Source organism: Rutilus rutilus (assembly GCF_951802725.1).
Source record: "Rutilus rutilus genome assembly, chromosome: 14".
Lineage (NCBI taxonomy): Eukaryota > Metazoa > Chordata > Actinopteri > Cypriniformes > Leuciscidae > Rutilus > Rutilus rutilus.
Window position 1 is genome coordinate 10,405,333 of NC_140219.1, and position 27,224 is coordinate 10,432,556.

Sequence of the window (27,224 nt, forward strand, 5' to 3'; positions counted from 1 at the left end):
TTTTATCGCTCGACCCCGTGGAATCCTGTTTTACGAGAGGCTGTCGAGTGCCACGACCTCATTCATCCGCTGCTAGTGTAATGTGTGTCAGTGTGTGAAGGCGGCCATGTGCATGCCGCCCCCGTCACCCCTGCACACATGCTCAGATGTGTGTGTACTGGATGATGAAATGGCCAAGATTGTGTCGTGTTTGTCAGAGTAATCAGTAAAAAATGATGTTTAAATGGCTTTATGATGACTGTGTGTGAGCGTTTGAGTGTGGGAGGAGTTATGACATCGCTGAGCGATGCTGTCAGCTCAATATCTGTTGCGTGACCGAATGCATTTTTGATTGCTTGTTCGCATACGTGTGTACATGCGAGTGAGTGATCACGCTCTTCTGTGTTTGCACATGGGTGGCATCGGAAAGCGATCAGCGCCGGACTGCTGAGTGGAATGATGAGCACTTTTAGCTGTAAATGAATTGATCTTCTGTCAGCCATAATGCGCTAGCGTTCGCTTGGCCTTGACGTGCCGTGTTCGAACGCCTTCATAGACTATAGACCATAGTCCCTGACATAACAGAGCATTGCTATGCAACAAATATAACAATTGTCTGTGGAAGTTGCAGTGATATGGTGAACAGGTGTTTTACGTCAGAGCTGTTATTATATTGTGGGTTTTAGCACAACTACAACGCTGTGTTGCCCAATCATAAGTCAGAACTGAAATGTTTTATAATATAATTTTCCATTTGCGAATGCAAGTTCACTCGGTGGCCATCTTAGTAACCATTGGGCAGCTATTATTCTGTCTAGGTCAGGGGTTCGGGTTGGGGGGGGTGTCGCTATCGTGTATGTTGTCTTTGACTCATATTAATCGTCATACATCCTTTTCATTTCAGGAATAGCGCTGCTGTTTACAAAGTAACTTGAAAGAACAAACAATACTGATCAAACGTTTGAGGTCGGTAATATTTTTTTTAAATGAAAGAATTATCTTATGCTCACCAAGGCTAAATTGATTTGATCAAAAATACAGCAAAACAGTAAGTGTGAAATATTATTACAATTTAAAATAACTGGTTTCTATTAAAAATGTAATTTATTGCTGTGATGGCAAAGCTGCATTTTCAGCAGCAATTACTCTTCAGTGTCACTTTAGTGATCCTTCGAATATCATTCTGATATGCTGCTCAAACAACTTGAAAACTGCTTAATATCTAAATTTATGCTTGTGCATTTGTGAGATTTTTATCCAAAGTGAGAGTGCATTCAAGCTACTTAAGTATGTATGTATATATTTTTAATATCAGGATGTGAGATCTGCTATCTACCTGTTGAGCAACCGGAACACAGTTCCACAAAGTGACAACTTCTATAACTGTAGTGCAAAAGTTCTTCTAATCTTCTAATATGATTTCAGCATGTTTTTCTCATTTTGCAAGACTTGGACTTGCAAACTGCTCCAATGAGAATGTGAGTACAGAACTATTTGAAGACCTGTAGGACTTATGCTGTTTAGGAAACCAATACATGTAGAGATTAATTGTGGACACTCTTTCATTGAATATCAGGAAGCGGTCATTTTCCCTTAGCTTTATTCCCTACATTAGCGTAGTAAATATATTGGCCTGCGTTTGTGAGAATATCGGTCCTGTTTAATCTGACACCAAGCCGAAGCTCTTTAATCTTTTGATCCTCTCAGCTCAGGAAAGCGAGAGGCCTCTATATAGAGCGATGCTGAGGCTTATGGGATACGTTTGCAGCTTTGAGTCCTCCAGCGTCAGCCCTTTTTTTTTTTTTTTTTTTTATGTCACACCTTTTGCTTTGACAGACATGAGCTCATCACACAGATGTAGCAACATGCTCGTATATCCACACATCAAATGCACAACAGCAGGTAAGGGACTATGTTAGAAACAAGTATGCATGAAGTTGTACTTAAAATAAGCTTTCCTACCTGCATGAAGTCTTTTTTGGACTTTGGTTGCATTTTGTCTAGTTATGTAGGTCATTAAGACTGCAATATCTTATTTGGATTTTAGAAACAGCTTGTGACCCACAGACGTTTCAAAGAGCAAGGATCCGGTAAATCTGTGCTTCACATTCACATTCGGGTGTAAAAGGGCAATGTAGCCATAAGCTTATTCATTTATTTACAAACTCCCCCAGAGGCATCACAAGAGGGATATTTGGGACCCCTGCGAGTGTAGCGTGCTGTCTGTGACCTCTGCGCTGTTGGACTAAAAGCCTCTTGGGTTAATTGACGAAGGCCTGCCTTAAATTGTGTGGTAAGAGAGTTAAGTCATTATTATGTGCAACAGTGACATGAAAAGGGCACTTAAAGGACAGGAGCAGACCCCTGGGTGGACACGGGAGGCAGGCAGGATATTGCTATTGACACATGTATATCGACTGCTGTCGCTGCCAACAATTTGTCCAAATTATTTCTTTGCATACCAAAGATGTATGTAGTCAAAATAGGTTGGGCTGTTGCTGATAAATGAAACTTTTATGGTCTTTTTTATTTTATTTTATTTTTATTATGGCCAAAGCAGATTATACTACCATTAATCCCTTGCTGGTTTGAAATTAACACCTGCCAACCAATTTTCAGTGTGGGTGAAAATCCCACATATCAACACACTAGTCAATTTGGTGGGTTATGATTCATAAATTGTGGTCTATCACTTTAAAGACATTTTAAAGTGGGGCGCACACTGAGAAACGCTGTGCAGCGCGTAACATTTTCTATGAGCGCACGCACACCGCCGGCGCCCGACTACGACTCCGGCTGTTTAAAATCTTGCTGCACCACAGCGTCACTCGCATAGTTTTCCATAGTTCCATAGAAACAGAATAGACAAATATATGTAGGCTACATCACTGACTTTTTCAGTAACAGGTTTGTTTTTGTGGCTTGAATAGATATGCTACATATAGCAAAATAATATAGATTGCACTAACTCATTGACGCCCCTTTGTCGATTCTTGAAGGGAGCTTTTGCCTACATTGCGATTAGATTCACTGTTTTGGACTCCCGCCTTGAACTTGAGAACGTGAGTGTGACGTGAAGTGACCGGTGTGCGATAAGCCTGCCTGTGAGATGTCCGCGGCGCGGCACTTCCCTTGTGCTGTGCATCCGAGCCTTAGGAGACAATTAAGAGGCCACTTTTTCCAGCCCATTCTCATAAATGCCAGATGCCCAAGACTTTTGGGCAAAAAGCACCCGAGCGTCTTTTATTGCCACGTGCAGGTAAACTCATGGCAATTATAAGAGAAGTCACAGTGAATTTTGATTTTATTTCCATTTAATTTCATTTTAATGGTATCCGCAAACAGTGATTGACTGTCGTAAAGTCGAAATATAATAAAAAAAAACAGTTGTGTATATTGCAATGAAACTTGCTTCCTTTCAAGAAGGCATCCCTAAAAGTACTGATAACCTGCAGTTCAGTTAGCCAGTCAGATGTTAATTCATGAGTTGGTGAAGTGAAGGATTCTGAATCTTTTTGAATGATTCATTTGAAGAACTGGTTCGTTTGATGTAGGATAACTGAGGTAAAAGATGTGTTGTCTTGCCATTATTTTGCAGCACACAGTCTTGTTACATTCAGTTCAGCCGACAAACTCACATTTACAAATATATGGGTAAAATATGACTTTATGAATACAGTTTTAAATGGAAAAACTAAATATCCGCACTCCCTTGTCTTCCTTTTTAAATTATCTAAAAAAAATGTTTATTGTGCAACAAAGCACGTCTGATTCATTCAGTTCGAACATTTTGTCAATAAGCCTTCATCAGTGAATCATACGATACTTTCCCCAGAAATCTTTAAGACTGTGAGTCCAATGATCGCCAGGTGGAGACTCTCATCTCAGGTGTTTCTCATTACAAGCGTTTCCAAACTCAATCACCAAATTACAATCAAATGAGTCCAAACAACAAGGTCAACATCAGAAAAACACCCCCAAAAATATACAAATACAATAGCGTATACAAAATAAACAACATACATCAATATATCAACAAAATATTCAACACATCAATTGCAACACATACAAATGATTAATGTATAACATGACACCTAAAATACAAAATTATTAGAAAAATCTTCAATCCCCAAAAATGTATTGTTTTTGTTGATATATTGATGTATGTTGTTTGTTTTGTATATGCTATTGACCTTTTGTTTTTTCATTTGAAAGTAAAAAAAAAAAAACAGTTGAGAGCAGTGATTCTATCTTTTTTGATGAATACAGTTAACCAGTATATCACCCATGTATATCCAGCTCAGAGAATACACTTCATCAGTCTCCAAAGTTTCATTTCTTGTTCAGTAAATGCCTATTTGTATGTAGCGTGTGGCAGTGAGATTTATACAAAAAATATAAAAAGGAAAGTATTTTAGGAGAAGATCAGACAAGGTTTGAAGATGCATTGAACGTCATAGACAATTTATGTAATATTCGGGAGGTAGAGGGAATTGGAAAGCTGACCCACAGACAAATCTAGAGATTCCTGCAGAATTGGAACAGCTGCTGTTGTTCATGAAGTTCCATATATCCTCTTATTGTAGCTAATTTGATAATGTTCTCAGCACAGATTAACATTTTACCATGTTTAAATCCATTCTGCAGATTTTCCAGCTCAGAGAACAAGGTGTTGTGCCTAAACAGGGTGTTCTTTCACAATTCTCTTCAGTCTGTCACAATCCTTCTCCTTCACCTAAAGAACATTTTAAAAAAAATCAATGACAATTCACTTTAAGCAAAAAATACTTCAGTCTTTTCTCTGGAAAGTTCTTGTCACCGTAATGAAGATGCTGTTAAAACATCCATGTACTGTTGAAACTCCTGTGGGAAGAATCATGTACAAATCACCCTCATTTACAAACAAAAAGACTCCTTGAGAAATGGCATCGCTCATTGCTCCCCGCTCAGCGAAAGCTAGTAACTGCTTCAATGTCCCCTGCTCATTTCTTTGAAAGCCATGAGGAAAGCCCATGTACACTCCTGAGAAGTGAATTTACTGGCATGGTGGAGGTTTTGATGGCTTCTTTCTGCAGTGGAAGCGTGAGGAGAGGTGATGTGTGTATCATAGCTGACAGCTCTGTGGCCATCCAGGACTGCTCAGGGAATAGCCTTGAGGAACACGACCGAAGGGATGAGGAGGGAGGATTGAGGCACTTTGCTGCTATCACAGCGCCTTTATTTTAACTGCTGAATGCACCCACTGACCTAGTGTGTACTGGTGCTTCAAGAACCCCAATTAAATACACTTTTTCTTTTCTTCATTTATGTGTTTTTTTTTTTTTTTTTTTTTTGCTTGTTTGTTCTTTAGATTTTTTGTTCTTTCATTCTGTTCCATTTGTTCTGTTTTTCTGTTGCCTTCATTTAATTCACCCTCTTTTTTTTTCTTTTTTTTTACTGTATTGTTCGTTTTTTAGTTCTGTTTCCCATTTTGTCCATTCATTCATTCATTCATTCATTCATTCATTCATTCATTCATTCATTCATTCATTCATTCATTCATTCATTCAATCTGTGCTTGCTTTCTGTTTTAAATGTTTTTTTGTACTTTTTTTTGCATTTCTTCTGTTGTTCTATTCATTATCTGTGTGTAGTTCTGTATTTCTTTAGTTTTTATTTAATTTATCGTCATCCATTCCATTCTATTGTTCACTCTCATTTGTTCATTTTTATTTTATATAGTTTTGTTTAATCTTTGCATTTCATGTTTTTTTAGAACTTTCATTTGTCGTCTTTATTTGTCTGCTTTGTCCTTTATTCAGTTTGTCTTTTTATTTTATTTATGTTGCTCTGTTGTACATTTGTTCTTTCTTTCTTTCTTTCTTTCTTTCTTTCTTTCTTTCTTTCTTTCTTTCTTTCTTTCTTTCTTTCTTTCTTTCTTTCTTTGTCTCTCTGCTTTTAGGTGTAAATAGCCTCAATTAATATGAATGAACTGCCATGGCAATGGATTCAAATAATGAATTTGTGCATATGAGGAGGAATATTCATCAACACATTAGTGTGTTAAAACCGCTTTAGCCTCACAGCACATCAAACAGCAGGCATCTACCTCCTTTCCCCCTCTGTTACTGCACCTGTATCACTGTAGATACTGTGCAAATATATAATTTCCCTTATCTGCTTCTACTCCATCTATAAGGTTGTTTTCTCTCTGTTCAAGCTCTCCGTCTCCTGGGAGAATTGGCTGCATTTCCGGCATGTATATGATTATGGGAGTGGAAATTAGGTCAGATGCATTTTGTATGAAAGCTATACTCAGCCACAGCTGGCTGAAGACATCCAATAGCCCCCCAAAAAAGCAATTTCACTCGTGAACACACATACACACACGAGCACACACACAGACACAATCGGGAGCCGATTGAATGGGCTTTATCGGAATGTGGCTGTGTGTGTGTGTGGGATGTGTGCTCTCTAATATTAGCTGAAATTGGTTCTTAGCTCCTTATCTCAGTGCTGTTGTCAGAGCCCTTCCTCTTGCACAAGCCCCCACACACACACACTTCGCTCTTGCTGCCGCACCCCTTCAAATATGTACAGACCGTCGCCACAAAAGAGCTGCTCGCTCACACTGAACCAGAGGAAAAATCATGCCACATGCATCTTTTAGTCTTCATCTATAAAGCGTCTTTCTTTCATTAATTATGAATTTTTATTTGTTTTCCCAATGGTTGTTTTTATGTAAAAATGAACCAGCCTGGTTCTTGCTGTAAGCCAAGATGGTACTCCAATGCCAAGGCTCTCTTGCACTAGAAATATAATTTTCTCTACAGCTTCAGACAAAATTTGGCTTGAGGGAATCAATGTATATGCAGGCTTAATAGCAGACTTGAGGAAACAATGCAGGATTGTGGAAAATATGAGTCTTTAGTTGTCCATATGGCTTATGCACTATATTCCAAGTCTTTTGAGGTCATAGAATAGTTTTGTGTGCAAAACCGCTTGTCAACAACCATTAGCATTAGCAAAGGAGCTGTGCTATTCTGTTAAATCAAACTAGCAAACCCCCACATTAAATGTGACTGACCCAGCTGACATTTTGTTGCATTTGGCAGAACTATGGATGCTGTGGAGGGGAAACTTGCCCCTGTTTAAGATATTGTCTGGTCTTGTTTCAGCTCGAATAAAACATTAAATGTGTCTGAGGCTTAGTTTCACCAAAAATCCTTGAGAAGTCATATCAGAAACATCAGACTGCAGGTGTGATGAATAAATGATAGCATAGTGGACTGCAGCTTTCCACAAAACTGACATTACTTTGAACTCTAGCAAAAAAGACACACTGCAATCTTTGACATTTTAAAAGTCCATTGAAATCAAGATCAGAACTTTGTTGCTTTAAGTCTATATCTATTCGCTTTGAGGTCATATACAGTACTTGAAAATCTTGGATAAATGTCAATGAACAGATTGGCTGATTGGCTGTCATGGTTATTAGATGCATTGCAGGATGTTTATGGATTATGGACTTGTGGTCAGTCGTACATCCTGACACTCTGTTTGTTTCCATGTGCAGCTGCCGGCAGACTTCAGCAGATTACACCTGGCAGACGGGATCCACCCGCAGGTGACACACGTTTCCTCCAGCCACTCAGGATGTAGCATCACCAGTGATTCTGGGAGCAGCAGCCTGTCGGACATTTACCAGGTGACAACACCATTCCTTGCTAGACACTTCGTCTTTGGGTAACGTAGGAGTAGCAGCTTTGTGACAAATGCCATCGAAATGTGACACATACTTCATGTTCTGAACTGACAGCAGTCAACAATTTTTACTGGTTTATTCCTCAGTGACTAATGCAGCTAGGACTTAAAGGAATAGTTTACCAACAAATAAAACATTTCTTGGCTCTCATGTTGTTCCGTGTCACCTGAAAGGAGAATATTTTGGAGGAAAGGAGGAATTATTTTGATAGAATTCTCTTATGCTCTCCAAGGCTGCATTTATTTGATCAAAAATACAGTAAAAAGTAATATTGTGACATATAATTGCAATTTAAAATAACTGATAAACTGTTTTCAATTTTAATGTATTTTGTTCCTGTACTGTCGAATCTGACATTTTCAGCATCATTACTCCAGGCTGCAACTTCACATGATCTGCTGATTTGGTGTTCAAGAAACATTTCTTATTATTTTCAATGTTGAAACAGTTTTTTACAATTTTTTTTCAGGATTATTTGATTAATAGAAAGTTCAAAAGACTGTTATTTTTCAAAAGACTGTTTTGTTACATTAAACTCTACCGTTCAAAAGTTTTGAGTTAGTAAGATTTGTTTTGTTTTAATACTTTAAATTAATACTTTTATTCAGCAAGGATGCATTAAATTGATCAAAAGTGACAGCAAAGACATTAATGATGTTACACTAGCTTTCTATTTGAAATAAAGCCTGTTCTTTTGAACTTTCAATATATCAAAGAATCCTGAAAATTTATTTTACACAACGGTTTTCAGCATTGATAATAATAATAAATGTTTCTTGAGCACCTAATCAGTATATTAGAATGATTTTTGAAGGATGTGACACTGAAGACTGGAGAAATGTCAGCTTGAAAAATTCGGCTTTGCCATCACAGGAATAAACAACATTCTAAAATACTCAAATAGAAAAGCTATTTTAAATGGGAATAATATTTCACAATATTACTGTTTTAACTGTATTTTGGATCAAATAAATGCAGACTTGGTGAGCATAAGAGACTTCTTTTAAAAACATTTAAAAAAAAAAAATCTTACTGATCCCAAACATTTGAACAAATTTGAACAATTTCTTCAATGTGCATGCAATTTTCATCCCTCTTTATTAATTTCATTCATTTACATTTGATTCATTTGGCAGATGCTTTTATCCAAATCTTCTTACAGTGTATTCAAGGTACATATTTTATCAGTATGCATGTCCCCTGGTAAACATTTGTCACTAAACATTTGTCACTATTGCTAAACCTGAGCCAATGACCTGTGAAACTGAGCCAATGAGATTAAAACAGAAGAACCCCATTTCCCTTTTACATATTTGTGTCGGTCTTTAAAATGTCTTTGTTTTCCTCCATTAATCTTATTAATTGTGTTTGGCTTGGTATTTGCTTGGCTGTTTAATTGATTTCCTTGCGTGATGTGTTTGCGGATGTTTTGCGGTGGCCTGTGTGCAAAGGTGTATGGGAGATCATTCAGTTTATGCAGTGTCCTTGATCCTGGCCTGATGGCCATCTGTTAAAGGCTCATTAACAGCTGGACTGTGTCCTCGTGAAAAGAGGTTGTGCATTCCCTGCTCTACACCACGCTTTACAACAATGCTCCTTGCGGTCCACGTCTCATAAAACAAGAGCAGGCTGAATGAAATGTTGTCAATATAAAATGGATTGTTTCAACTCTAAATTCCGATTGGATGAGTAGCGCTTGAAGCTACAATTGTACATTCTTATATTCATGTGTCTGCCTGGCAACCATAATTAATTGCTGTGTATCACTATATTACTTAATGTAAAAACTGTTAATTATAATGAATACTTTTTATAATTTATTGAACATCAGGGTCTTTTATCATATTGCCATTTTATAAAAGCAATAAACCACAAAAGGTTGTGCATCATGCCTAAGAGCATCACATACCCATGGCAAAATTACTGCAGTGCATATGCTCTTGTGACTTGTTGCTTAATTTGAAATCTGAATTAGATACAGCTAGTGTTTGTTTTGTAGTCTTTGAACATTGAGTGAAACATTGGAACATTGCCTTCTCATAAAACTTAATTGAACATAACTAGCCTTTCATTGACCCCTGACCCCTGACCGCACCAACCCAGTGTACAACATATCAATAAGCCTGTTGAAGTGCATTTACAGAGCAAGTAATTATAAGTTGATTTCTTCAAATCTAACAGGATGTTTGCCTGTCATAGGTACAGTGGGGTCCAAAAGTTTGATATCGCATTGAAATGAAAACAACATTATAAAGTTTGCCGTCGGTATGATTTTTGAAAGATGTGTTTCATCAAAAATACACAAAAAAAAAACAGTAATACTGTTAAACATTATTACAAAATAATATAACTGTTTTCTATTGTAATATAATAAAAAATGTAATGTATTCTTGTAATGTCATAGCTGAATTTTCAGCATCATTAATCCAGTCTTCAGTCACATGATCCTTCAGAAGTCATTCTAATAGACTGATTTTGGTACTCAAGAAACATTTTAATTTTTTTTAAATGTTGAAAACAGTTGTGCTGTTTAATATTTTTGTGGAAACCGTGATGCTTATCAGGATTCTTTGATGAATAGAAAGTTCATAAGAACATTTATTGGAAATAGAAATCTTTTGTAACATTATGCATGTCTTTACATTCACTTTTGATTAATTTAATGCATCCTCCATGAATAAAAGTATTAATTTGTTTTAAAAATCCTCCTAACCCGAAAGTTTTGAATGATAATGTATATAATTTAATCTTAAAGTTTTGATGTAAAAAATAATTAAATAATTAAATCTCACTTTTTGAAATCTATGCTAATTTTCTAATTTAACATTTACCTCAATTTGATTTTATCATTTTTATCAAACCACATCAAATAATACACAATAGAAGCATTTTTACTAGTGGTGAGACTTAGGCTCCAGGTATCTTACAGTACTTCAGGCCTCTATTGTCAAGAATAATGGCCCATATCCTCAATGTGACTGTCAAAACGGTCACTTTTTATAAAACATTTGAATAAATAATGATGCAGGTTCTTCAGGGAGGCTTGAAAGCATTGATCCAAGAATAGCCCTGCTAAAAAATTTATGTTCCCTTCACGCTCATCTTTGCCGCCCAAACAGAGCTATGGATCGCACCAGACATGGCAGTTTGAAAGATAAATCGGGCCTGTCATCGGCTACAACGTATTAACAGCCCCTATGTTTGTCTTTCCTGATTAGGTCTCAAACGGTTTTCATAAGAGAAGCCAGCTTGACTCCTGTTCAGCCTGCATTAGTGGTGGTGTTTGATTTGCATCTCCTCAAAGTACAGGAGGGAAACTGATTGGACGACCCCGACGTGGTGTAGTTGGTTTGTCAAGATGTGTCTTGAGTGCGTTCGTTTTCTTCAGGGCTTAATGAGCTGAACCTAACCATGAGTCATCAACCTAACCATATCTGGATGAAGATGTGATGTAATGTAAATCCCAAAAGGTTCAACTAATGGGTGACTGCCTAGTGTATTGATTTTAAGATCTTGAAACCGCATTAATCAACAGTCATTGATACCCTTCTTCAACAAGATTGTTGTTGTTTAAGCACATAGATATCCAGTCGCCGTGCAACAGTAGCTAACTGCCTAGAGAATGCATATTTAATTCACAGTCGAGAGTAGGGAATTACGGGGGTTTCCTGCGAATTGATGGATATAGCATTTGAGATTGTCTGTCATTGTACTTTGTAAATAGGCCTACTGCTCATTCATAGATATGTGTTCATGTTTTAACTCCAGTCTGAGCTCCTAGACAAATGTGTGTCACAGAGTTTTCGAGCATCTGTGAGCTCATGGAGGTTTTCATGAGGACCTTTTCTCCTCATGAAAAGAAACAGTTCTCCCTGTATTCGTTTACTCACCGACGTCTTGTCATTCCAGATCTGTATGACCTTGTTACATTGAACACACAAGGAGAATTCAATTACATTGAGCCATTAAGCTTCAAAAAAGGATGTAAACAACCATAAAATTGGTTCCTATGACCTGAGCATCTCTTTCAGCAACAGATTGGAATTTAAGTTATTATTTTAGTTAATAATGACCTCTAGTGAGCTGTTAACCGCTGTGACCAGATCATTGAGTCAGATCATTAATTTGGACTTTCCAAAACCATATCAGTCCAGTATGGAAAGGAATACGATTCATTAAAAAGGACATTGCCACTTCTCTTATGAACGGATGTCAAGATTTTTAATGAAAAAACAACTTAAATTGTGGTCAGTTTCTCACACAAAGCATGTTGTTGTTGTTTTTAAACCTGAAACTGTGCATTGTATTGTATGATATTTTATGGTGCTTTGCTTAAAATACTTAAAAGCTTCAGTCCACATTTATTGTAATCGCATGGAAAACACTCTTAGGCGTTTCTCCTTTTGTGTTCTGGGGAATAAAGAAAGTCATACAGGTTTGGAACATCATGAGGGTGAATAAATGACAGAATTATTATTTTTAGGTGATCTATTCACACAAGTTGTGTTGACCATCTTAAAAGGGATGCTATGTGATAGATAGCCCTCTCTTTTTTATATTAGTGCATTTTGCCACCTGTCACCGCCATCCTCCCCCACTCTCCTCTCTCTACCCTAAAGAAGAGCCCAGCCTCACATCGCCCCGCCCCAGTCGCCCTCTGAGTGGCTGCTTTCAGCACCGTCTGAATATTTGATGAGTAATGCAGGTCATTTAAGTCAAAATGACATGTGTTTGTGTGAGCCCAGATCGAGAGGTTTAAAAAATTAAAAGTGGCTAGAAGCCTGAGCTCTAAAAATGCGGCTGGGACCCGGCTTCTACAAGCAGTTGGTGAAGGCGACATTGTGGGCAGTTACAGGGAGGAATAGAGCGTCGCTGGTGCTCCTCGGTCAGGTGAGAGAATCAGGGTTGGTTGCGACAGGAGATTGTGGCGTACATGACGGGATGGGTCTTTCTTTTGTTGCCTACCTTCTAAGGTTAGGCCATGTTCTGGGGAAGTATTGGGTTGTATTTTCTCAAACATGGATTTCAAACATCTATCTCTGTATTTTATTATTTAGAAAATATTGCTTTTGTTACCTGTGCTTGGTTATTTGGCTTTCTTTTTTCTTTTTTTGTCTCTAGGGTTGCTGATATACATTTCTTTTGACATTTTCTTTTGATTCTGAATTAATGGAAAGGACTTGGTTTTCTGTAGCCTTTAATCTCTTTTTTGGGCTCTGTGCTCTATATAACTTTATATACTTTTGAAATCTGTTTAATTACTGATGTTAGGTCAGTGATCAGTTTCAAGGTTCAGGATAAATGTATTAATTTAGCAGAAACACCACAGTGAATTACAAATCTAAAACAGAAATGTCCAAAATACTTTATTATGACTGACTTTTCTTACTCATAGGCCACCGAGAGTGAGCCCGGCGACATGGACCTCAGTGGCCTGCCCGAGACGGCCGTTGACTCCGAGGAGGATGACGATGAGGAAGATATTGAACGAGCCTCAGATCCCCTCATGAGTCGAGATATCGTCCGGGACTGTCTGGAAAAAGACCCCATGGACCGAACGGATGATGACATAGGTGAGCGATTCCCATATAATCCTGAATAGCATCGGCAAAGATCCCTTGCTAGAACATAATGCAAACACTAGAATTAGCTGGAGGAAGAAAATGGAGATTCTCGAAAGCAATGAAATAATTTGCTAGGAAAAGAAGGAAACAAAAGGTCGGGGAGACTACAAAAGAAAAGCATGTGGGGGAGACGTGTTGTTTTTTGTAGGTCACCCTCTCAGCCGAGTCTCTCGAAGCGCATTAAAATTTGATTGGCTGAGCTGCTTCCACAGCTACGCTTCAGTGGTGCCATGCCAGGCACAGGTCATCGAGTACCCAGACAGGCCATGAGCAAAATCCAAAATCTCTTGTCTTAACTCTTCTTGATCTCAATTGAATTACTCTGGGCTTTTGGGCAGCCCCCTGTCACACCAGCTAAAACCAAATACTTGATTTAGTTGGTCCGTCAAGCATGGAAAGAATAACATTTAACTTACTATAGAGAAACTGTTAGATTGCTGGTCAGTTCCAGTCATTCATATTGATTGTAAAATAATGATCATGTTGGAATGAATGGATGAGAGGTTTAATGTACCGTGTTCTGTGCACCAAAATGACAAACACAGTGGATAGACTAGGCTTGGCTAGGCTGTCAAAATGAGACAGGCAATCTTGCCAATAAATGGAAATGGGTGTTTCACTAAGTACTTTTGGAACTGTAAGACAATTAAACACACATTTCGCATTCTCACTAACTGATTTAAAATGTCCACTAACAATGTTCATTAGTGTATATTGTTTATGTACATCACAGGAAAATTGTAAATTTTTCTGAAGGGCATTATTTCCATCACAGTGTCATTTCTGCCACATCAAATGACGTTGTGTTTAATAACATTCTGCGGTGAAAATCACATTAAAGGCACACTATGCAGTTTCCGTTTTTCTCAAACAGCGACCCCTAGAGTCGCTGTGGAGTACTTGTATTTAACGTTACTGTCGTAAATACCACTCATGCAGAGCCGTCTCTGCACTCTTCCGACCACGCTTTCTTCGTTTTCTTCATCGACTCTGCCATGATTCACGTCTGAAATGCGTGCTAGTGTCTTCCATAGAGGCTGCTTCATATGTTGTTGATGTATGTGACGTCGTGCCGTAAAGCAAGTCGTGATTCTCGCAAGATTTGTCGGGGCGCCACCGCTCAAACTTGCATTGCCGGTTTTGCCCCCCCTTGCTTTGCTATCAGGATGATTCGCCCTACTATGAGTTCGTTTACCATCGAAATTATTTCGAAGCTGTTATATTAAGGTACAAATCTTGCATAGTGTGCCTTTAAGCATTATTAAAATAAAAAGGCAAGCTCCATTTTATTCTTAATACATACTTAATTATCTTAAACTGTATTTGTTCTCTTTTCACATTGCATGTCCTAAATTTTATCTCGAGCTCTTCACTGACACTGTTATCAACTAGATCAACTTTTGATAAAACTGTAACAAAAATGACAGCAACTGAGGGACAGTTGTAAAAATTGTGAAAAATTGATAAAGAAATCATTTTCATGCACTAGATATTTAAATGGTTTATTTTACTCTTAGTTTTGATCATCATACTGTAGGTTTTAAAAATCAATGCTATTTTTATTACAAATTTTCAAAGTTTAAGACAGCTTTATTTTGACTACATATAATAAAAAGAAACAAAGAAAACATTGTTTGTTGTAAAAATCTGTTATTTTTAATAAAAATCAACCCCTTGAAAGTGTCTATAGTTGAAAAAACTACTTTATATTTAGTTCTCTGTCACGGTGGAAATGGATTTTGTCCTGTATATTGCATTGCAGGATTAGCCGATTGTCAGAAATAGCTTCGTATTAATAATGCATTCATTGCTTGGTTGCTGTTATTTTTATATCCGTGGAAAGAATGTTTTCCGTTCTCCATGTGAGAAGAACAAACTGCATCTGATAGAGAGAACAAATAACAACGAGAGACTTTCAAAGACTCTCATGTATCTCACTTAATCTTAAATGTATCTTTCACTTCTTTTTTCTCACTCTGTTTCTTCAGAGCAACTGTTGGAGTTCATGCACCAGCTACCAGCCTTTGCCAACATGACCATGTCCGTCAGGAGGGAGCTTTGTGCTGTCATGGTGTTTGCTGTGGTGGAACGGGCCGGCACAGTCGTCCTTAATGATGGCGAAGAGGTCGGTCAGACTTACCGTGACATGGCATTAGCTTTTCTGCACTTACTTGAAGCCTCAATTTAACCTTTAACCTATGTGTGGCCAAGTACGTATAGTACATACCCAGCACTTTTTCCTACATTGATAGCTATTAGCCTAGCTTTTCACAGTGACCCAATTTTAGTTCTTTTTTTTTGTCAATATTTTTGAAGTTATGTCATTCAACTTTAATATTTCACCAGCTTTCACTTCAGTCTTCACCCCCCCCCCCCCCCCCAATCGTCATATCCAATCAGCCATTCAGCTTCTGCACTGTCAAACCTCAATGGATGCCAGCATTCAGCATCTTGAGATTACAAGATGCCCGGGGTACAGCGGGAATCACTTATCTCCTTATCTCAGTATTGACATGCCAAAAAGAGCCATTTTCTCCCCTAATGCATCCATATAATTGAAAGCAGGACAGAGCTTGAGGCTCATACAGTTCACATGACAAGTTCTTTGCTGTTATGTATGCTAAAAAAAAAGGAGCAGCACTTACCCAAGTCCCTGTGCACAAGTTTTGTATATTACCACAAAGGTTTATATTACGCATTGCATCCTGAAAATGGTTTAAATTGTAATATAACATTAAAAATATTTGTGTCTTTCTGTTAACTTTTCATCGTTCCTTTGTTGTAGCTGGACTCATGGTCTGTGATTCTGAACGGCTCAGTGGAGGTGACGCACCCAGATGGCCGGACGGAAATCCTGTGCATGGGCAACAGCTTTGGTGTGTCCCCCACTATGGAGAAAGAGTACATGAAGGGGGTGATGAAGACCAAGGTGGATGACTGCCAGGTGAGTCAAACAATACTGTATGGATTTAAACATTTTTGTGGATAAAAAAACTAAAACAAGAAGAATGTCTCTTATCCCCACCCAACCTATTTGAGCTGTTTGTAATGACTCATTTACTGCAGAAGTGATGAGGCTCTGCCCATTCATTAAGCATTCGAATAATGGGGGTGATTGATTAGTGAAAAATTAGCAATAATGAAATCTTGTCTCTGTTTCGCCGCACTGGTGTAATTATCATGGGGAAATCATTTGAGTATACTGCTGCATCATAAAACTGATTTACTCGTCTTGCTCACACTTTCTTTCTCTGTCAGTTTGTTTGCATAGCACAGCAAGATTACTGCTGTATCCTAAACCAAGTTGAGAAAAATATGCAGAAGGTGGAAGAGGAGGGTGAGATTGTGATGGTGAAGGAACACCGTGAGCTTGACCGCACAGGCACCAGAAAAGGACACATTGTCATCAAGGTGAGAACCCAACTCAGAACGAGTGTGACAAGTTTTCACACCCAGAGGTAAAGAAATGTTCAGAAATGTAGCTGAAGTGACAAAAAAGGGTTTCCTAACTAGAGAATTGTAATTTTTCCATAAATCATATTCCCAGAACGGATCTTACCTGTCCAATACCTTAACGATTGGAGCTGAGGAAACTTTGCCCAACAACAATGAAACTGACTCATAGTTCTCCTGGTTAACCCCACATCAGAGAGTAACAGGCCAAAATTGGAGTAAAAATGCATTGCTTTGGCATCCTTTTAAAGAGCATATTTGGTTTTTTACAGGGCACGCCAGAGCGTCTTACCATGCACCTTGTAGAAGAGCACTCTGTGGTGGACCCCACCTACATCGAGGACTTCCTGCTTACCTACCGCACCTTCCTGCCAAGCCCCATGGTGGTGGGCAAGAAACTGTTGGAGTGGTTCCATGACCCCAGCCTCAGGGACAAGGTACATAGACTCACTTATGCAAGCATTTAAATCAATCAGTTTTCGATGAGATGTATGATTGGTAACCTCACATTTCATCAGGTTACACGGGTAGTCTTGCTGTGGGTAAACAATCACTTCAACGACTTTGAGGGTGACCTCGCAATGACACATTTTCTTGAGGAGTTCGAGTACAATCTGGAGAGAGAGGTCAGTTGTGTGCAATAAAACCTTAAATTCCTTGGTGATCTTCAGCTTTGTGGCTGAGTTGACTGCAAAAATCTCATGTAATGCCTTTCTTTGAACCAGAAAATGTGTGGGCACCTAAGACTGTTAAACATAGCATGTGCTGCCAAAGCTAAACTGCGGGTGGTGACCCTAACAAAACCCTCGAGGGAAGCCCCCCTGGCCTTCACCCTGCTGGGGGGTTCAGAGAAGGGCTTTCGCATTTTCATTGACAGCGTGGAGCCAGGCAGCAAAGCTGCAGAGGCCGGCCTTAAAAGAGGAGATCAGGTAATGTCACACCAGCACCATGCAGGATCTGAAGTAGACTACAGAAATAGTTGTTAAATTGACACCGTAATAGCAACTTGCTGTGGCATTAGCAGCAGTAATAGTACTGTTGGACTGGAAGTGGAAAACATTGTGTGAGAGCATTTGTAATTGGTATTGTCAGCCGGTGAAAGCGGAGTTAGTCACAGAACTGAGAGCATTCTACTAAATCATAAAGAAAAAGAGCAAAAAATATTTTGTATCCATTCAGTCTGACTTTCATACATAAAGGTACATACATTTCAGCCTCTGAACCCAAGCGGAAAATGTGATTTCAGATTAATTGAGTGTCACACTGTTTCTTTTTGCCCTTCACTCAGTGCAGTATTTGGCTCATAAAGCTGTTTAATGAGTTGCTATCTATTTGCCCTCCGAACCACAAGAGGATGGTCGATTGTTCTGAATGCTAATCAGCTGATACATAGCCGTTTTTTGAGATTATTGACAATAACCTTTATCCGCTTAGCCAATTAAAAGACGTGGTAGTTCCCCCTTGTATCAGTCAACAGCTTTGAAAAGGGATAACCAATTTGTTTTTAAGGTTAATTTGAGTAAATACTGTATAGAATAAGTTTTCATTTAATTTATGGACAAGAGGCTTGTAAAATGATGTCCATGGTCACCATTTTATATATATATATATATATATATATAAAAAAAAAAAACTTTCTATGTGCATGTTCAAAAACTAAAAATTGGGCAGAACATTGTTTTATGTATATTTATCAATTGGCCCAGCTGCAATGTTGATTGAGACCTTGGATTTCCATCTTTTTTTCCCAGATACTAGAGGTAAATGGCCAAAACTTTGAAAATGTGCCGCTATCCAAAGTCAACGAGATTCTCAAAAACAACACGCACCTGTCCATTACTGTGAAAACCAATCTCTTAGGTAAGTTACACTGGCGGAAATTACCACAGCTGCACAGGCTGTCATTTATACCTAACGCAATGCTTAATCTTAAAATTGCCAGTCAGCTCTCCTCTTGCAGTAGGGGAAAATGTAGTTGTAGTTACTTTTGAAAGACTATTTGCTCTTTGAAAATGTCAGATGGCATTGTTAAAACTCTTTCTCTGTGCTATGTTCTCTGTTTTCAGTTTTTAAGGAGCTACTGGCCAGGCCTGACCAGGACCAGGAGCAAGAACAGGAAGAGGAGCCAGACAGGAAAAATGGGGCACCTCACATCCCTAAAATTGGGGACATTAAGAAAGCTAGTCGTTACTCCATCCCTGACCTGGCTGTGGATGTTGAGCAGGTCATGGGTCTTGAGAAAGCTAGTAAAAAAGCCAAGGCCAACACCGTTGGTGGCAGAAACAAGCTGAAGAAGATCTTCGACAAGACACTGACCAGTATTCTTCCACCCAAACCTTATAAGTAAGATGAGCTTGATATAAGAAAGCTCCATTGGTGATTTGGTTCACTGCAGCTCATAACTCTTCTGGTTTGTTCACAGTGACGTTGGGGTGGGACAGTCTCAGGATGACAGTATTGTAGGGCTAAAGCAGTCAAAGCAGATCCCTCCTGCTCTTCCTGTCAGTGGAAACCTTTCATCAAGCAACCCTGACTTGCTTCAATCACACCATCGCATACTCGACTTCAACAACCAACCTGGTAAGACGCTTAATGTGGTTTCACAAATTAGTATATGTTATTGCATCAGCATTCTTGTTGGTTCTTGAAAACAAAAAAAATCTTATTACCCACTCAGATGTTAGTGATAGGTGTTAGGGTTAGAGTTAGGCTGTGGCTTTAGGTTGGGCTTAAGGGGTGAACAGCATTCAACAATAATTTCCTTAGGGATAGAATTAGCCAATAATAATTTGATCCAAGAATTTGTATTTCCAGGTTAGACAACCTCCTTAAGAGAGAACAGACTTTGAGTTAGTAAATAAAGATATTTGCAATCTTTGCCAGGATAATTTAAATATATTCGTGCAATATCTTACCTTTCACTTTCCGTCAGGGCATTTACAGAATCTTTTACAAAAGTGTAATCTCAATACATGCATATTTAATAAGATGTTCATGCTGTCCTGAATGTCCTCTTTCAGAAGCAGTGCCTATAAGTAAGTATTTGATCTTGTCCTGTCAGAGGTTCCTTAACTATTCTCATTTTTCTAATCAAAATCATCTTCAGGGCACTTGTCTGCTCAATTTTAACATTGAGTTTGCTATCTAAAGTTCTTTATGTAGCACCGTTTGGTGCGACTCAATCAGGTCTTAATCTGTGAACACTGCATTTGGTGGGATTCATCAAAATTATTTAGTTAATTGATTCTTATTCACTGATTTATGTCGCTTATTGTTGCAGAATGGGATTGATTGACATTGAAAGTTGATTTGTTTGCTTCGTGTGAAGGTGTCTTCTGAACATGCATATGCACCAATAAGCTTCCGGTGATGGGTTAATGTTGAACACAATGGGGCAAGTGGTTCATGTAGAGATAATGCATACATTGATTACATTGATCAATAACTGATCCAGAAGTGGATCAGTTCAGATTCAGACTTACTCTAAGTGTGAAAGTGACATATGGTCATTAGTAAAGTAAAAATGATCATGGGGAACAGGCCATCAATGTACAATAAGTGGACTTCCACCCAGATAAAGATAGATACTTGGGTCTTGATTATTGAAATGGATAAGTGTGCGAGTCATTTCTCTTGATTTTTTTTTTATTTATTTATTTTTAGACATGTCAGACCAGGTATTGCGAGTGTTCAAGGCAGATCAGCAAAGTCGGTACATCATGATTGGGAAGGACACCACAGCAAAAGAAGTCGTAGCTCAGGCCATTCGAGAGTTTGCCTTGACTGCTGCCGCTGAAGCCTATTCGTTGTGTGAGGTGTCAGTCACTCCTGAGGGCGTTATCAAGCAGCGGCGACTTCCTGAACAGCTCTCCAAACTGGCCGACAGGATCCAGCTGAGTGGCAGGTGCTGCCTTAGAGCCCTTGTGGCCATTTTGTTCAATTTCTGAAGTATTTTCTTTTTCAGAGGAAAATCACTTAAGACACCTGTTGATCTCTCCTCTCATTGGCCAATTCTCCATTTAACTTGTAGGTACTACCTGAAAAGCAACATGGAGACAGAGACGCTGTGCTCGGATGAAGATGCCCAGGAACTGCTACGGGAGAGCCATATCAGCCTGCTGCAGCTCAGCACGGTGGAAGTGGCGACCCAGCTGTCCATGCGCGCCTTCGAGTTGTTCTGTGCCATCGAGCCCACAGAGTACATTGATGACCTGTTTAAGCTGAAAACTCGCCTTACTGGGCCCCCCAGCCTCAAGCTTTTTGAGGAAGCCATCAATCGAGAGACCTTCTGGGTGGCCACGGAAGTGGTGCGTGAGCCCAACCAGCTCAAACGCATGAAGATCATCAAGCACTTCATTAAAATTGCACTGCATTGCCGCGAGTGCAAGAACTTCAACTCCATGTTTGCCATTATCAGGTAAAATTAGTCTTGAGTTCAAGAGTAAAAAAATCTAGGGTTAAATTGCAGACCTTTTGGTGTCTCAAATAACAATGGCGTTGTGCGTCTTTTCCAGTGGTCTGAATTTGGCTCCGGTGTCCAGGCTGAGAGGCACATGGGAGAAGTTGCCCAGTAAATATGAGAAGCTGTTTAGTGATCTTCAAGACCTATTTGATCCCTCCAGGAATATGGCAAAATACCGGAACCTTCTTAACAGCCAGAACCTGCAACCACCCATTATCCCTCTCTTCCCTGTAATCAAGAAGGATCTCACCTTCCTGCATGAAGGTAAGATAGTTCTCACTGATGTAGGTGATGTGTGTGTATGTGTGTGTGTGTGTGTGTATATATATATATATATATATATAGTATCCATGTTTGTTTATTATTGAACATCACTTAGTTTTGGTTTTGAGAATTTGTCAGTAATAGTAAATAAAGAGTTTGTGTTGGATAGATAATAGCTTTATATTCCATGAAAAGCACCTACTCTGCATAACCTTTAAAGACTGTTTCTAATAAGGGGTGTAACAATACACGTATTCGGATTGAACCGTTCGGTACGAGGCTTTCGATTTGGGTGCGACCAAAATTTTGTTAGCAGTCGCGCTGGTGTGACCACCACAACGTTGCCCAACATCAAATGGCAAACGTAATGAAAAAGGAACGAAACTGCGCCACTTATTATTTTGTGCAGTTTGGACCGATGTCAGTGCAGCGCGAGCCAAACTTTATCAAGCAAAACACTGTTACTACACAGCGCTAAGAGATCCAGTAAAGAAAGCATTTGAATTCGCCAATGAATTAATAACATCGCTGCGAGATCTAGTGAGAAACTTTCAAATTTCTCCGTTATTAACCATAGATCTCTATTAGATCAAACAGCGCTGACGTGGAAACCAGGAGAAACATTGTGCCATGAATGATCTAGTTAAAGGCTTTAAGTCCACAAATCAGCAACATTCACCATGGATTTAATGTAGTTTTTAAAGGGACTGTGTTTAGGAATTTCTCCCATCTAGTGGTGAAATTGTATTTTGCATTCAAACGAATAATGCTCTCCAGCGCCTCACTTTTTCAAATGCGCGTTGCATCTACGGTAGCCGTTATGTACTAAAAAGCTATGACAGGATGTCTTATAATAGCACTTCGAGTTTTTCTTCGGGTGAACAGGTTTGTTATTTAAAACAAACTGAAACTTGAAACAACGAAAAAAAGAATGTTACAGTATGAATTACTGACTGTGAAAAACATTAACTATGGTAATTAGTAGTAATTTCTTCTTTACTCGTTATATTTTTTGAAGTACGTGCATTGTTAGATATCATCATCATCAGAGCCTTCTCTAACGTTACTTTACTCAGTAGCTGCTATTCATCAAAGAGCCTGTTTAACTTTTAACTATAAATGTTCTACTGTCTATATAATAAAGTATATAACCAAGCAATGAAAAAAAAGCTTGTAATTAAGACCGTAACATTGACTTACCTGTCGAGAAGAAAGCAGGCAACTTCAGGGTCTCTTTTGAAAGCTTTCTCCTGCATTAGCTATCCCGACATTAACCCTTGTTTTTGTAATCTCCGGTCACGTTTCCTTTTACTGTCTATTTTGGACTTTTTCAACGACGAGGACTCATCCTGTGACTCAGCATATGTATGAATGAACGGTGTATAAATAACCGTGCAGTGCATCCTTTTAAACTTGCCACGGCAGTGACAAGCGCCTCTCACTGCTCTGCTCCTCCGCTTCTGGCTTCAGTCACGTGATGCTGGCTCTGAACGAAAACACGTTGTGGAAACGCGTTGTCCCTCTCTGCTATTATAGTTTTTCAAGATGGCGGAACTACATGGACGCCTCCGTGGACCTACTCGTCCCATGTATATAAAGATAATAAATTCTTCGTTTACGAGGATTAGTCTGATCATTGGCATAGGTATTTCTACACCATTGAGGGCATATTTATTAATAAAAATATTGATTTTAGATAATAAAATACCTAAAAAGCTACACATAGTCCCTTTAAGATTTCTTTTAATAAATAATTAATTTGTTTTTTTTTAAATCAAGGACATTTCCTTGGCATTTCTTCCTTTTTGCTGTATCGAAAAAGTACCGAACCTTGACACCACTGTGTCGTATCGAACCGAACCATGAATTTTGTGAACCGTTACACCCCTATTTCTAATTAGGACAGTGAACCATGTCTGTCTGGTCTTAATAGTTTGTGCGGTACATTTGATTTAAGGTTTACAAAGAGGCTGTTACTGAAGGATGCTTATTTCACATGCAAAGGGTCCTTGTTTATTTGCTAGTGGTTAAAGACGCAGCGCATATACGCATATATGCAGACGCAGCGATAGTTGTACAAGAGTGTAAAATATGGTCATGTCCTATAATATGACTTCAACATTATAAGTTTACCTGAGGTAAAAAAGGTTATTTTAAAACATGCATAATATGAGCCCTTTCTTTATTGCTAACTCTAGGAAATGACTCGAAGGTGGACGGTTTGGTGAACTTTGAGAAGCTGCGGATGATTGCTAAAGAAATCAGACACGTAGGCCGGATGGCAGCTGTAAACATGGACCCAGCTCTGATGTTCAGAACCAGGTGAGTGCCTTCCTGATCTGACTGCTACAATGACTTCTTTGCCTTTCTTCCAGACTGGACTCTTCACACCACTGAGTAGCTTTTAGTGCTCACTCACTGCGACGTGTACAGCTCTCACCTCACGCTTCCACACACAGGCTTTTTACTAAGGTTTTTTGAAGTGTTTGTGATGTTTACGTACAGGAGAGTTAAACCATTATGTATGTTACTCTTTGTCTGCATTATTGTCAGAGAAGTTATTGTCTCTCTTTTGGTCTCTGGTGCACCTCACCTTGGTACCCTTGGTCTGTTTCTCCTCATCTAAGTGTGTCTCCCTCTTTTTCTCTCAATGGCTTTTCTCTTCCCCATTTCTCTCTTCGTCCACCCTCTCTGCCCCACGCTTCACTATTCATGGCTCTCCCTTACAGGAAGAAGAAATGGAGGAGTTTAGGGTGAGTATGGTGAACTCTCACCTTTGGCCTCACGTGTGCCCCCTCCTTTAATTTGGGCTGGCTCCTCACCATCCTTTATTTTTATTTTCCTGGTTCATTTGAGAATGCTTCTGCTCTGACGGATCCCATCCAAGCATTTGACCACCATCACTTTTGCTACTCAGGGTCATTGAATAAACTCACCTCATTCTAAAATACATCCTAATGTTTCTGTTGTATTACCACCATAGATTTTGAATGTTTCACTTACATGACCCCACCGGTTTTGCATGAATTTATTTACAGTTGTTTGGTTCCAGTTCATTTAATGATTTGATGTCCCATGATCCATTTTTAGCAAAAGTGATTTAACGTACCCCTTCCAGCTAAACTACTTACCATAGCTGCACGTCTTTTACTAAGTATTTGCAGTGTTGTGAGTTTATTTTTTATTATTTGCTTTTGAATTATTTTCTTTAGTCATTATTTAAAAAATAATTATTTGTTTAAACTAAGATTGTGTATGGATGCAAACCCTGCCTTTTATAAGACCTTTTTTGAGTTTTAAGTGTGTTAAATCCTTTTTCCTGTTTTAGCTTAATATACAAAGATTTGAATGATGCTAGAGGTGCATAAATTATGCACATCACCTTTAAGCATAAAAGAAATGGTTAAAAAATTGTTAAATGCTTTTGCTCCGAAATGTAAAAATATATATATTTGACCAAAAATAATGGAAATCATCAGTGATTCTTCCTAAATCTCATGCAGAGTTTTAGTACGATACTTCAGTTGTTTTATATAGCATCGCATTTTAACTGCCTGATTGGCTGAGATGTGAAATGCATGGAGTGTTTGGATTGTACTAAAGCTGCAAGGAATGCAACTTACTGCATGTCAAAAAGACTGAGAGACTGCATCTGATCCTGCATCAGCATACTACACACTATTAAAGTCCGACTGCATCTTTAACGCTAATGTGTGTGTGTTTAGGTCACTCAGCCAGGGCAGTGCCAATGCGGCCGTCCTGGATGTAACCCAGACAGGCGGGCACAAGAAGCGGGTCAGACGGAGTTCCTTTCTCAATGCCAAGAAGCTGTACGAGGATGCACAGATGGCACGCAAGGTCAAACAATACCTGTCCAACCTCACCCTGGAGACAAACGAGGAGAGCCTGCAGACACTTTCAATGCAGTGTGAGCCCTCAATCAACACATGTGAGTAGGGTGCAAGCACACACACACAAATACCAATAGGAGAAAAACAATGGCATGTGAAGAACACACAACAGACATTTTTATCACGCATTAAAAAGCTGCATACCACACAGCTTGTTGGTCATAAGTAAAAAAAAAAATATTTAAAAAAATTATAATGCAAAATACAGTTTCATGGCCAGGAAGAAGTATTTATAGTGAGTGAGTAAATGTTTCCACCATTCATTCACCATTAGTAGTTTAAGCAAAAAGTTATTTTTTTAATTACTTGGTATATTGTTATTATTTATTATTTCCTCATTATTCAGATATATAATTCAGCTTGTTGTTTACAAATTGATTCTTTCTATTTCACAGTGCCGAAGAGTTCCGGGGACCGGAAGAGACCTGACACGTCGCCCGTGGTCGCACGGGCCGCCATTCACCAGCGCCAGCAGCTTCAGAAAGCCAACCAGGCGCTTCAAGTGCCTGCCGTTGCCCTCTACCCATCTCGCAAGAAAGTGCCGGTCAAAGACCTACCGCCATTTGGTAAGACCACGTAATTTTGATACTTGAACATGATCAGGTCCTCCAATATATATTTATGGTTATCATAAGGTTTCGCCATACTGTGTTTGCACAGGCACAAGCTCACCGCAGTCTCTAAAGAAGATACTGTCCCTTTCAGAGGAGGCAGGAGAGAGACACAAGAAACAGACAGAGGATAGTGTGTCCAACAACTCCTCACAGCTGTCATCTCCTCCCACATCTCCTCACAGCTCACCTAAGAAAGGTAAGGATACACACAGAGTGAGACACACTATGGCATTCGGTATATGTTGTTTTTCTCCAACCTCTGGTCTTTGCACACTCAATTTATTCTCCCCCATTGACTTATCGGTGAACTGGGGAATCAGAGCTCTATGGTGGGCATGCAGTGAAATATATTGTAACACAGCATGTTCCCTGACCACTGGCATGCAGTTCATTTCTCTGATAGCTGGCGCACCTTAGTGCCAACATGTTTTCATAGCTTTTTTAATATGTTGATACTGCCATCTTGTGGTAAAAAGATCACACATACAATATTCTGCCAATGTTGACATTTGCTGTGGCTACTTATATCAGTTTCAGAGTTACAGATGCACGACTTTCCATCTTTCCTTTTGAATATGTGTCATATAACATTTCTCTCTCTCATTACTCACCTGTTTTGCCCCTGTATTCAGCCATCACAGCTATAAGAAGCCATGGTATGAAGGGTTTTTCCTCCTTCTGTAGAAAATCACCAACAGGTAACAGGGCCTAGATGCAGATTTAGCCTGAGAGAGCTCACACAAACATCCATTATTGCAGTGTCTCAAAATGTAGTGAACTGCCTACTAACTCATCATTCAATAGTGGTAAACTACTGTTCAAAAGTTTGGTGTCTATAAAAATTTTTTTTAGAAAGAATTTTCTTATGCTCACCACCAACACTGCATTTATTTGATAAAAAATTCAGTAATTTTGAGTGATGTTCTGAAATATTATTGCAATTTAAAAATAACTGTTTTTAAATTTTTAATGTTATTTATTTCCTGTGACAGCAAAGCTGAATTTTCAGCTGCCGTTACTTAAGTCCTCAGTGTCACATGATCCTTCAGAAATCATTCTAATATGCAAAATTGGGTGCTCAAGAAACATTTATTTTATATTCCTTTCTTTTTATAATGTTGTGCTGCTTAATATTTTTGTGGAAAACCATTTTATTCAGAATTTTTGGATAAA

General features: G+C 38.8%; 1 protein-coding gene across 1 annotated transcript in view; it reads left to right on the top strand.

Annotated features, from left to right (window-relative positions):
- The window catches only part of rapgef2b (Rap guanine nucleotide exchange factor 2b), a 110,110-nt gene that overhangs the window by 77,339 nt on the left and 5,547 nt on the right, over positions 1 to 27,224 (top strand). The window contains 21 exon segments of the mRNA XM_084429398.1: positions 7,535 to 7,666; positions 8,860 to 8,895; positions 13,119 to 13,296; positions 15,336 to 15,472; positions 16,133 to 16,291; positions 16,606 to 16,758; positions 17,073 to 17,237; positions 17,319 to 17,426; positions 17,526 to 17,729; positions 18,552 to 18,660; positions 18,867 to 19,143; positions 19,223 to 19,380; positions 19,821 to 19,835; positions 20,464 to 20,704; positions 20,831 to 21,217; positions 21,315 to 21,526; positions 23,725 to 23,848; positions 24,256 to 24,279; positions 25,252 to 25,475; positions 25,833 to 26,003; positions 26,098 to 26,247. Of these exon segments, the coding sequence (XP_084285524.1) occupies positions 7,535 to 7,666; positions 8,860 to 8,895; positions 13,119 to 13,296; positions 15,336 to 15,472; positions 16,133 to 16,291; positions 16,606 to 16,758; positions 17,073 to 17,237; positions 17,319 to 17,426; positions 17,526 to 17,729; positions 18,552 to 18,660; positions 18,867 to 19,143; positions 19,223 to 19,380; positions 19,821 to 19,835; positions 20,464 to 20,704; positions 20,831 to 21,217; positions 21,315 to 21,526; positions 23,725 to 23,848; positions 24,256 to 24,279; positions 25,252 to 25,475; positions 25,833 to 26,003; positions 26,098 to 26,247 (3,364 nt within the window).